The following is a 12,439-nucleotide window of genomic DNA, read 5'->3' as shown; positions in this document are numbered from 1 at the left end:
TCATTGGACAGATAATTGGGCAGAAGACAGGCAGTAGAAAGGATCAAAATCCTATGTTTTTTCTTGTTTTGTTACCTGCAGAACACGACACATGGACAACAGAAGATTCAACGGTCAAGGTTGGATGAGAATTATTACATCCGGTGGTCTTAAAGTTATCTACATACCGTGTCTTGCAAGTAGCAAAACAAGGAAAAACAGAAGGATGAAAAAAACGGAGGATTATTTTCCGTAGAAATTTGGGCTGGTCTCAATCTCTTGGTCTGCATTCTTGACTCTGCTTCCTCAGTTCCTCACTGGCATATGAGTGAGAGAGAGAGAGAGAGAGAGAGATCATTCCCTTCTCTCGTCCCTTTTGTATTAATTCTCCACTTTCGTAATCTTCTCTCTCAGATAGAAGATAGTTTCCTCGCATCGGATCATACAATGGCGGTCTCTCTGCAATTCTGCCATTTCTCAACCCGTACGGGAATCTCCTTCCCGGAGAACCGGGCCGGGATCCGTAGTGGTTTCATTAATCGGAAACCATTTACCGTCCGCTGCAGCGGCGGGTCTTCGACCCCGGCGACGGCCACGGACTCCGAATTTGATGCGAAGGTGTTCCGTAAGAACCTGACGAGGAGCAAGAACTATAACCGCAAGGGCTTTGGTCACAAAGAAGAAACCCTCGAGCTCATGAATCGCGAGTATACCAGTATGTTCTTTACCCAAGTGCTGCAATTTCTTTAGTTATTCTCTGGTTTGTTTCTTTGTTGCTCAAAATGAACCAGTAATTGGACTGAGTTTGTATGAGTTTATTGATTTCTTTTTACCCTGTTTTCTTTGCTTTTCATGTTTGATACTTTGATAGCAACTGTGGCTTCTAAGTAGTCGTCGCTGTTCGAAAATTTCAGGTGATGTGATAAAGAAGCTAAAGGAGAATGGCTTTGAATACACGTGGGGTAATGTCACTGTCAAACTCGCTGAATCATATGGGTTTTGCTGGGGTGTCGAAAGGGCTGTCCAGATAGCTTATGAAGCTAGGAAACAATTTCCAGAGGAGAAAATCTGGATTACCAATGAGATTATTCACAATCCAACTGTTAATAAGGTACGTTGAACTCAGTTTCCCAACTCTGTCCATGACCTGTAACTACTTGGAATTTTAGTTCACATTTTGTTGGACATGCTCTTATTCTTATGCATTTATACAGTATACATAGAATTTCTGAGGAGTAGTGGGGATGCTACATATTCCTTTCTTATTTATCTACTGATATTATGTGAAGACAATTGGGAACTTCATGCAGGCAAAGGTTAAATGTGGGGCCTCTTGAGTCTTGAGGAGGACAACATTAAAACTGGGATGCCGTAAATATGGCACACTCAGGGTGCTATCAGGTTGTTTTACAGTAAAAACCTATGCTAGATTACAGAGTGGGCAACGATGACTGCTGTATTAATGATAAATTAAGATTAGATCTTTTCATGTACCTCATTTCTTAAAAAAATGTGTACGTTGTGCATTTTTTTTCTTATTTTTTTTTACATTAAAATGGAAAATAGAAATGGTTGGTGTTATGGTTTAGGTAGGATTCAAATCTGTTTGTCTCTCCATACAGGTGATGTGTCATTTGAGACCAGATCTCTCCGGTGCATGTGGAAATTTTCATTCCTACACAAATCCCATATGAAAAGAAAAAAAAAAGCTAACAATTTTGTTTTTAAGTATGCCTCAACACACCTGTCTTGATTTTTGAAAGCACAGTTACCAAACAACCTTCTATGTGTTTTTTCTTTCTTGTGATTGGTGTGGTCATAATCCCTGCACAAGCAACCCTAAGAGGGTAGCCGAGTTGGCAAGGGACTTTCGCTTCAGGAAGCGTGTGGTTCTAAGTTCGACTCCTCTTACCTCATTGGGGCCACTCACGCGGGGTGTGTAGTGCTCTTCATTGCTTTCAGTGAAAGTTGAATGGCTCTCATTCAACCCCGGTATGACCCGATCTATGCAGTTGTGGGGTCAGTATGGACCCGCGGGACTAGGTAGGCCAAAGGCTTGAATACCTGTCGTTAGCCAAAAAAAAAACTCTGCACAAGTACTGTGATCTGGATTTCTGTGAAGAATAATGATGGGAGGTCAGGGCCTGGCAACTTCAAAGTTTTGTCTAGGAAACAAGGCAGCAGAAGAGGGTGTTCAGATGAAACAAACTTAAACAAACTTAGGCTTGGAAACATCCTATGGTATGAAGTGACATCTTCTAGACAAAATTTTAGGCTAGAGGTCCATCTTGATACTTTGTTTCAAATGATATGCTGATACTTATGAACCCATGACTACAAGGAATATGAGTCCATCCGGTATACTGCCTACCTTCCTAGTCTACCAGCAAGGCCATCTCCTAGGGGTTGCCTAGGGTTGTAAGGGCATTGAAGGGTAGATATGCTTGGGAACTTTTGAGATGAAACAGAGTGGTTTTCATAAGGTAGGAGACAATGCACCATTTGAGGTGTTAAAGCTAATTCAGAGGGAGTCAATTTATTGGTAATTGATTAATGGTGGAGAGTGATTCTATAGATATATTTAATATTAGGTCTTTTGATGATCTTAAAGGCAGTGGAGAAATCAAGAATGATGGATAGGGCAACAGAACCATAGAGGTTTTATTTTCCTTCCACTAGAGAAAAATGGTTTCTTTGATGAATGGTTTAGATTGTTACTATAGAAAGAGTGACAGATTCTTCAAGAAAACTATGTCAAAGGAATAGTGAGGAAGTATGTGTTCTTTTACTGTGGACAGGCTTCTCTCTCTCTCTCTCTCTCTCTCTCTCTCTGCCCCATTTGTGCTCTACAACGGTTTCACATTTTGGAGGCAACTGAGGCAGGGCACTCTGTGCAATGATTAAAGAATCTACCACAACTGGGAGGCACTCCAAAGAGGCTTAAACTTGCAACTTCCATCCTCATGCTCCATTTGTTTTACCAAATCTGCTGTGGGTAGTAGGAAAGTGATCCCAAACCCCTAACTAGAGTTGTTCTGTGCAAATTGAAAAATTGTATCTCCCATATATATAATGATCGGTTAGTACTAGGCCTGATGGTAAAAAAGCCTGGGTTCTTAGGATTTGGATGTTGACTTTTGGTGAATAGTCATTTCAAGAAAACTGGGTTACAAAATTAGGACTTTCAAGAAACTTGAATGAATTGGTGATTTGTGGGCACTTATTGGTTGACTGATTAGGGTTAGACGGGGTTCTTTATGGTTTAATTGCTGCGTATGGCGTATTCGAGGCTTTTTCTCAGTCTAACTGACTTTTTTTTTTTTTTTTTTTTTTAATTTTTTTGTTCAATTAGGGCTTTAGTGAGAATCATTTAGTGGGGGAATTGAAGTGGAGAGGTGCAACTGGAGTACTGTGTGACCGATGTATCCCTTTAAAACTCAAAGGAAAGTTTTATAGGACTATTGTTTGACCAACTATGTTATATGGAGCGGAATGTTGGGCAGTCAAGAAGTGTCATATTGCGAAGCTGTGTAGCAGAGATGAGGAGGTTAAGATGGATGTGTGGAAAATGAACGTATTAGAGCTGATCTAGGGGTCGCCCCAATCAATGACAAGATTCGAGAAACTTGTTTGAGATGGTATGGTCATGTTCAACGAAGGCCTAGAGACGCCCTAATAAGGAGTAGTGATATGATGTCGATTGATGGAGCGAAAAGAACTAGGGGAAGGCCTAAAATAACTATAGGAGAAGTTGTGAGAAATGACATGCATAGTTTAGGTCTTATATCAAGTATGACTTCAAATAGAGCTTATTGGAGAACTAGGTTCCAAGTTACCGTTCCCATTTAGCGGATAGTCTGGGCCTTTTTTCTCATCCTTGCCTCTTTCATTTGTCCTTTCCGTCAATTTTCATTTTCACTTCTCCTTTCATCCCCCTCCCCCCATTTATGCGTCTCTTTATTCTCGCTTTCTCTGTTTAGACCACAGTTTTTTCTATTTTGTTTTGGGGGATCCATGTAGCCGACCCCATTAAGTTGGGATAAGGCTTAGTTTGTTGTTGTTGTTGTTGTTGTTGTTGTTGTTGTTGTATTTAGTGGGGGTATTGAGTGGAAGTATGAAAGCTTAATTTTATAAACTATTGCTGCTTGTTGATGGCTTGGATGGGTGGCCAGTAGTTCAGTTAGAGGCTGGTTATGCAAATCATTAGAGAAGCAGAGTGAAGAACGAAACCTAGGAATCGACCTTCACACAGTCAATTCACATTGCAAAATGAGAACAATTGAGCATTTCAGGTGCAAACCAATTGCTTGCACCATGAAAATTGTAGGAGGCAACCCAGTGAATCAGAACCATGCCTAGTCTTGATCTAACTTCTCATGGTGCGACTGTGGTAAACAACATCAATAACTCCATTACAGATCAAATCAACCAAACTGTGCTTATTGTCTGGCTAAAAACTAAACACCAATTACCCCCATGACTTAAATAATTCATGCCTATATCTCTTATTTACCTGAACTCAATATATAATAAAATACCCCTATGACCTACTACGTTGGGGAATTGATTTAAATGTCTCTGGAATCAATTCATACAGCCCTTAATTTTTGCAACCATCTCATAATATATGACCTTATCAATGATTTCAAAAAGAAAAGATGAAAAGAAACACCCCTGGTGGGGCTGACAAGTTAACTCTCCTCCATTATTTCATCTCTAGACTATTTTCAGTCTTCAGTCTATGTTTGGAAGGCAAGAAAAGAGAAGAAAAACATAATAAGACAACTTTTGATGACAATAATGATTAGTTTATGTTGTCTTTCTCTCTCTCTTCATTTTCAAAAATTTCCTTTCTTTTGTTGCCTTCCAAACATAGCCTTAGTTCTTAGATTTACTGAACAAACCTAAGCGATTGATAGGATGGATATGCTAAAGCTAAACAACAGAAAAGCAATGCAGGATGCAACGCAAGAATCAGACCTAAAACCTAAATAGGATGTATCATCGAGCAGTAAAGTGGAGGAGGAATTGGAGAATATGTGCTCTTTCTTCCCTCCCCCACCAACCAACTAGAAAATGAAAAAAATCATCTTCTCATGAGGAACATGATTTGCAATTGGAGGTCAGGTTGCAGTATCATATTTGCTTCCTCAGAATTTTTCATTGGTATCATTTTCTACAAGAAAAGATAGGGTGTCAGAGAAATCTGCAAATTGCAGGGTCTTATTTTATGGTGCAATTCAGATGTATCTAGTAGTTTTGCAAGGGATACCTAAAGTTCCCTTGATTGGACCCTTGATGATAAAGAGCCTTTAAAGGGACCCACTGCACGACTCTCCCACCACTGCTGGATGGTCATAATGTATGCATCCTTACCCCCACTTCGCAGAGTAGCTGTTTCCCAACTCAAACCTGCTACCACCACGTTGCAATGGGGCAACCTTACCATTGCGCTGAGGCCTGCCTTCTGAGAATGAAGAAGCCTTTGCTTGAGATAAAATTTGGGAACATTAGATAAGTTTCTTTTAGTGGTTTTTTTTTTCTTCTGGTTGAAATAAGTTTGGATTCAGATTTTATTAGTGCATACCCAGTGCACGAGTCTCTTGCATGTGCGAGATCCGGGGGGTGGGGGGCAAGAACTACGCAGCCTTATGCCGAAAATGTTGAGAGGCTGTTTCGACTGTTTGACCACCAGGTCGCAACAGTCGTACCTTTACCGTTGGACCAAGCTATACACATTGAAATTTTGAGTGGACTAGACCAGATTCATTTCTGTATGAGGTACCCTTTTTTTCCCCTTTCTTTTTTAGTGGTCCTAAACAAGGGGGCGAGGGCTGAGCTGAAAGATGGGTTTGCATGCAGAATTTTTTCACAGATGTTATGGTAGATGCGATTTTAGAGTATTCCTATTTGAGGTCCGTGAAAATGGTGGAAGGAAGACTTTATGAAACTGATCATATCACTTTGCTTTAGTTTATATACTTTCTTGAAATGTCCTAATTGTCTTTTCATAACACTCTGTAAGGCCTTTCATTTTTTTGCTGCAGAGGTTAGAGGAAATGCAAGTTCAGAATATTCCGCTTGAAGATGGGAAGAAGCAGTTTGATGTTGTTGATAAGGGTGATGTTGTGGTTTTGCCTGCTTTTGGAGCTGCAGTTGATGAGATGTTGGTTTTGAGTGAGAAAAATGTGCAAATAGTTGACACAACTTGCCCATGGGTCTCCAAGGTATTCTTGTGAAAAATTTGCTTGAGACTTTGTTAACTACTCAGAATCTATGTAAATCCATTATGCTTTACATCGCTTCTTCTATGTTTACATGTTCAATTTTAACGTATAAGGTCTGGAATACTGTTGAGAAGCATAAGAGGGGTGAGTACACTTCAATCATTCATGGTAAATATTCACATGAAGAGACTGTTGCGACTGCGTCTTTTGCGGGGAAATATATTATCGTGAAGAACATGGCAGAGGTATAACAGTGTATCTTGAAGTCATTTTTCTTGGTTATCTTGGTTAAGTTATCCAAATAGGCGTTTATTTTTACCACTGTGGAATTTTACCTGTTTGGTAATATCATTAAAACCAGGCAATGTATGTATGTGATTACATTCACGGGGGTCAACTTGATGGTTCTAGCTCAACAAAAGAGAAGTTTTTGGAGGTAGATGTAGAACAGTTGCATGCTCTGCCTGAGTTATCTTATATATTTGAATTTAGGGTTTATGCTGATTATTATAATCTTTGCAGAAATTCAAATATGCAGTTTCCAAGGGGTTTGATCCAAATACCGATCTTGTAAAAGTAGGCATTGCAAACCAAACTACGATGCTCAAAGGAGAAACAGAAGAAATAGGTGGGTGCACCTAGTCTATGGCATTCTTTAAAATCAAATTATTATTTGTGATATTTAGGTTTTGAAATTGTGTAATATCTTAGGAAAATTGGTTGAGAAGATTATGATGCGCAAATATGGAGTAGAAAATATCAATGAACACTTCATAAGCTTCAATACAATTTGTGATGCCACTCAGGTACTTGTCTCTTCCTAATGCTCTAATTGCAGCCATGCAACAGCTCTATTGTGATGCAGTCAGATTTGACAGAATCCGTTACAATTTTTTAATGGAAATTTGAAAGGGCTTTATTTTGGTAGTCAGATTTGATAGCTTAAGATGGTTATCCCATTCAGTTCCAATTTGGCATGTCATTTGGAAACAAGTAGTGATTGTCATGTCTTGTCTTGAAGAAACTAGTTGAACTCAGTTGAAAGGAGTGCTTGGAGCAAATATTACTTGGTTCAACTATTTTTGCTGGGGCAAAAGAGAATTCTGATAATTTGAGGTTCATTAACATTACTGAAATTAATTATAAGCTAAAAGCAAGATAAGATGAGCCAACGAGTATCTTGGAAGTCATCTTGATATGAAACTGACTTTTTTTAGAGTGGGACATAATATTAGATGCTCACACCTCAAAGGTGTGGGGCACAAGACAAATGCTTTGCACAATGAAAATTTGGGGGCCATTAAGACAATCATAGTTTTAAATTTTGGTAAACTCAACAGGAACATTTCTGTTGCCATGTGATAGCTTGTGAGGCTATGTGCTGCGTAAATATGAGACGGAACATTTGTAACCGAAAAAGAAAATGCTTTTGCATCATTTGAGATTCAGTAGCATTACTGTTAGTGACATTTTGACATCACATAGGCGTAAAATGATACAAACGGCATCAAACTATGATAAGTGCAAGAAGTGGCCCAGTGCTAAGATATTTTTTATTAGCATTTCTACCAGACCTTTGTCCTTTTTCATTCCATTATTAAAAAAAAAAATTGCAAGTCTCCTTTTAAACTGCGAAGCATTCTCTGGAGTATCATCCTGAGTTATATTCTAGCTTATGGGTGGGTGGCCAGCCTTCTATGTCAAGGATTATGTAGGTTGGGCCCCCTTTTTTTGGATGACCTGATTGGAATTTTAGACTTTCATGGTGAGCCTACATAACTAAATTTAAGGGGTATTTTGTTTAGTTATGCTACCAAGACAGACTAGGAATCTTTGGCTGTGTTTGTTATACATTATCAGAATAGATTTTAGGTCTTGAATGTATTCTGAAGCCTGATTCTTCTTTCTATATTTTTTTGCTTCAGAATGCGTTTTAGACCCAGAATCCATTCTGAGAATGCATACCAAACATGGCCCTGGTTTCTGGAACAGTGAAAAGGACTAATCTAGATGTACCTTTGTATTGAAGTTCTCATATTCCTGCAAAAGGCCACCCTTTCTAACTTAAAAAAAGATGCTCTCTCTCTCTCAACCAAACTGCCTCCTCTGCAACATTAGACTAAAGTCTAATTTATTTATTTTAAATAATTCCAGGAGCGACAAGATGCAATGTATAAGTTAGTGGATGATGAACTTGATCTAATGATAGTAGTTGGTGGATGGAACTCAAGCAACACCTCCCACCTACAAGAGATAGCGGAGGACCGCGGAATTCCATCTTATTGGGTTGACAGTGAGCAGAGAATAGGTCCAGGAAACAGAATAAGTCACAAATTGAATGTAAGTTCTTAGGTGGTGAATGTTAACTTCTGAATGGTCATTGTTATGAACTCTTTTGCTTCTTGATTCTCAGGTTGATTGTTCTCTTGTTTTTTTTAATTGTGACAGCATGGAGAGCTGGTTGAGAAAGAGAACTGGTTACCAGAGGGTCCCATAACAATTGGTGTCACATCAGGTGCTTCGACCCCAGACAAGGTAGTTCTCTTAAACATGATATATCTGTTCTTTGGAGTATTTGACTTTTGATCTTAGGACTTCCTGGACCTGAATGGAGGCACCGTCTTCCCCTTATTTATTTCCTCTTTAGAAGTTGGCATTTCCATCCCTTCCATGGTCAAACTGCTTTTTTATTTATTTAATTTTTTTAAACTTAATTTTTTATTGAAAGGTTTAGGTCAGACTTCAGAATAACAGATTTAGTTGTTGCTAGAAAATGTGCATGTCCTCCTATCCCTTCTATATTTGATTTGATACATAGCGGATGATTAGCTAGTGAATTAGGCAAAACTATGGATCATTCCTGGAAGCATCTGGATGTTCCTGGTGTTGCTAGCGGTAGAACTATCCACTGCTGGGAATGCCGGGAATGTTAAGGGACTTTCCTAAACATCCATTTTGTTTAGTGTAGTAGTGACACATTGTGCACCCAACCTGTTGAAACACCACCTTGTAAATGTGCCACAGAATTTAGCTAGTGTCTTCGTACCACTACCTAAGGTATTTTCTATATTTTTTTTATGAACTCAAGAATATTTAATTAAAATAAAAACAAATCATTGTTGATAGTTACACAACATCTCCATCCTTGCTCTTCTGGCTGTCCTATCCACCACTGAAATTACAGAACTATTCTTTTCACAAGGACCACAGATTGAAAACTCAAAATAAGATGATAAACGTCATACAAAATAGAAAATAAGTTCCACGGTCAATCTACTTATCCTCCTTTAAACGAAGAAATTAAGCATTCAAAGTCGGTGTAAACTTCTACCTCTTCCCAGCCTTGCTCTCTGGTGCCTTGTAATCCTTGAAAGAGACCACAGGCCTCTGACTCTTGTGCGCAACCTGAAACACCACAAGTCGTAGAAGCAACAGTAAAGGTTGCATTGTAAAATAACACAGAAGTATCCCCAGTATGAGGATCCCAACTCCCATAGCAGATAGCATATGGTTTACCACTCAATTGAAGTCCCTGATAGTCAAATAGGCATATGATTCTCCACAGGAGGAGAAGGAATGGTGACAGTATGAGGAGATATAAATAAATCAGAGTCATGAACCCACTGATCTATAAATCAGAGTCATCACTCAAAAGGGTCAGGCTTAGCACCAGAAAACAGAACTATATTAGGCAATACTACACAAAATAAGATGTAATAGCCACAACTGATAAAATCCTCTTGCATTTAGCTTTGGTCAAAGAGGAACTTGACATGAACAATTGAATGAGATGCGTCAAAGATGAAGCCTGTAGGTGTTCTGTCCGGAGGGTTAATGGCCCGGCAGAATAGATATGCTTAGTGAACTTACATGAAAGGAAAAAATGGCAGTCAGTTTCACTCCCATTTTTACACCTCATATTTTGTCATCTTGTAATTGCCACGACAGTTTTGTTCTTGTAGGTACAGCTCCTGATAACAATTTCCACAAAAAGCATTACAAATTTTGGATGAATTTTTAAAGACCACGCCAATCTCAACACTCTAGCAAACTCAGGATCACAAGAACAATTTAAAAAATATTTTAGCCTCGCCTTAGTCAAGTAACTTCCCCAGATCTAGTAAAGGGACAAGCAATCTGGCACATAATTCCTACTAAACGAATCTTTAAAGTAGCTTGTGAAACATAGGAAGGGATAGACATCACCAGTGAAACATTCCAACTGTTATCAATAATAAGATCACTAACCTTAGAATTAGAATGGACTTGATCAACAGAGTGAAGGAGAAAAATTCTGCAATGAAGATGTCCATGGATCAGACCATTTTGAACTATTTTGTCCATCCCCAAGCCCAACACACCAACAAACCATAGATCGAAAATTGGGCAAAACCTTGGCAATACTGTCCCAAGTAGGGGGGACCCTCTCTTAGCACACAAGGATTCATGCAATAAAGAAATATTGGGGAGATATTTAGGTTTCAGTACTTGAACCCATAAAGCCTGAGGGTTAGTCAGCAACCTTGATATGATCTAAACCCCAACCCTCCCATATACTTAGGTCTACACAAACTAAGCCAAGAACATAAAGTCCATTTATGACTACTCGTATCTACATCTCTCCAAAAAGCTGAATTAATAAATCAAAGAGCCTTACAAACTTTTTTTGTAAAAAAGAAAACACGACATCCAATAGGTAGATGTAGAACTAGAAACAGTTTCAATCAATACAGACCTGGCTGATTGTGATTACAATGGAAACTTCCACCAACCTAACTTAGATCAAACCCTACTGACAACAGAAATCGAAGCCCTAGGACCTGCTCCTTGGGAAAGAGACGGGAAAACCTAAATACACAACATCATCAGACAAGGATTTTACCCCAAAATAACTCAGGAAAAAAAACACGCAAAGTTACAGATTTTCTAAACATAACACCACTTTTAAGAAAATTAATTTGTTCTAGTTAAGATTGGGTGTGTAACATGAACTATATTTCTGAATCTGTGTGTGATTGCCTTAACCAGGTTGTTGAGGATGTTCTTATCAAGGTCTTTGATATCAAACGTGAAGAAGCTTTGCAGTTGGTGTAATGTTTCAACTGCACAGAAACATCGAAGAACAGAACTGATCATTTCTTAACTACCCAATTGATGTAAATTCCTGATTGTTTGGGGGGAAGGAGGGAAGGCATGTAGAATATATGTATATGCAGTGCAATAAATCTATCGTTTACTTTCAAAACAAAGAAATATATCTTTTATTTCGAATGCAATTTTATTAAAAGTATCAATCAAAATAATTAAACAGAGATTGATGACCAAGGGACCCCAGAATGGCCTTTTTTATGTTGAGTCTTAAGGGAGGCCCCAACAACCTAATGGGTTTAGCATGCCCTCTCACATTCCTGACACACACTCTCCTTGATCATGGGGGCCTCGTATTGATTGAAAGCAATTTCTGTGTTCTGATTGGTAGATGTGGGAGATTCCTCCTACACTGGTGACATTGGAAACCCTCCTTTCAATCAATAGTTCAATACCATTTCTGGGCCATTCTCATCTTGGTTTTTAGGCTGCAGATTTTATTTTTCTTCAGTATATATGGGAAAAAAGGTGAAAAGAAGTATAAGCAGTCTTTAACTTGTGGCTAATCTTTATATAAAGACTAGAAACCCAAAAATAATTGAAAGAATAGAGGTCATTCGAGGCTTCTATGAAATGAATCCACGTAATTTATAACTAGCGTTCCCGTTATTAATAAGTTCTAGCGTTAGAAATATATAAGTAGGGTATATATGTTTCATTCATGAATCACCCAGAACGCAGAGTGGAACATTCCTCATCACCATGAACTGAGCATCAAGGGAAGACGTCCTTATTTATCACGGGGGTTGTATTCATGACCATATGATGATATCTTGAGCCTATAGGGACTGGTTGGGGGCATAGAATTGTGTACTTGATCATGTACATATAAGCTAGCCTCAAGGGGTAGGTGAGTTGGAAAGGGACCTTCGCCTCAGGAAGCATGTGGTTTTGAGTTCGACTCCTCTTATTTCATTGGGGTCATTCACACGGGGTATTTAGTGCTCTTCACTGCTTTCAGTGAAAGTTGAATGGTTCTCAGTCAACCTTGTTATGACTCGGTTCATGCGGTTGTGGGGTTAGTATGGGCCGCAGAACTAGTCAGGCCGAAGGCCTGGATATCCGTCGTTGACACCAAAAAAAAA

At 38.9% G+C, this 12,439-nt stretch overlaps 1 protein-coding gene across 1 annotated transcript; it reads left to right on the top strand.

Annotated features, from left to right (window-relative positions):
• Positions 1–215: 215 nt before the first annotated feature.
• Positions 216–11,482, top strand: LOC122083396 (4-hydroxy-3-methylbut-2-enyl diphosphate reductase, chloroplastic-like). Its single transcript, XM_042651185.1, has 10 exons — positions 216–694; positions 894–1,090; positions 6,027–6,206; positions 6,320–6,451; positions 6,568–6,642; positions 6,729–6,834; positions 6,918–7,012; positions 8,361–8,546; positions 8,655–8,741; positions 11,235–11,482. The coding sequence occupies exons 1-10, from the start codon at positions 304–306 to the stop codon at positions 11,298–11,300; spliced, it is 1,515 nt and encodes a 504-aa protein (XP_042507119.1). The 5' UTR covers positions 216–303; the 3' UTR covers positions 11,301–11,482.
• Positions 11,483–12,439: the final 957 nt, after the last annotated feature.

The sequence above is a fragment of the Macadamia integrifolia genome, chromosome 7, assembly GCF_013358625.1.
Source record: "Macadamia integrifolia cultivar HAES 741 chromosome 7, SCU_Mint_v3, whole genome shotgun sequence".
Lineage (NCBI taxonomy): Eukaryota > Viridiplantae > Streptophyta > Magnoliopsida > Proteales > Proteaceae > Macadamia > Macadamia integrifolia.
The sequence above is the reverse complement of the archived record's forward strand: the minus strand, read 5'-3'. Positions and strand labels throughout refer to the sequence as shown.

Bases quoted from the DNA above. Each gene is read 5' to 3' on its own strand.
- LOC122083396 (XM_042651185.1), top strand. From the start codon at position 304: ATGAGTGAGAGAGAGAGAGAGAGAGAGAGATCATTCCCTTCTCTCGTC. The intron at 6,835-6,917 runs GTGGGTGCACCT...GTAATATCTTAG, and splicing joins AGGAGAAACAGAAGAAATAG to GAAAATTGGTTGAGAAGATT. The intron at 8,742-11,234 runs GTAGTTCTCTTA...TGCCTTAACCAG, and splicing joins GTGCTTCGACCCCAGACAAG to GTTGTTGAGGATGTTCTTAT.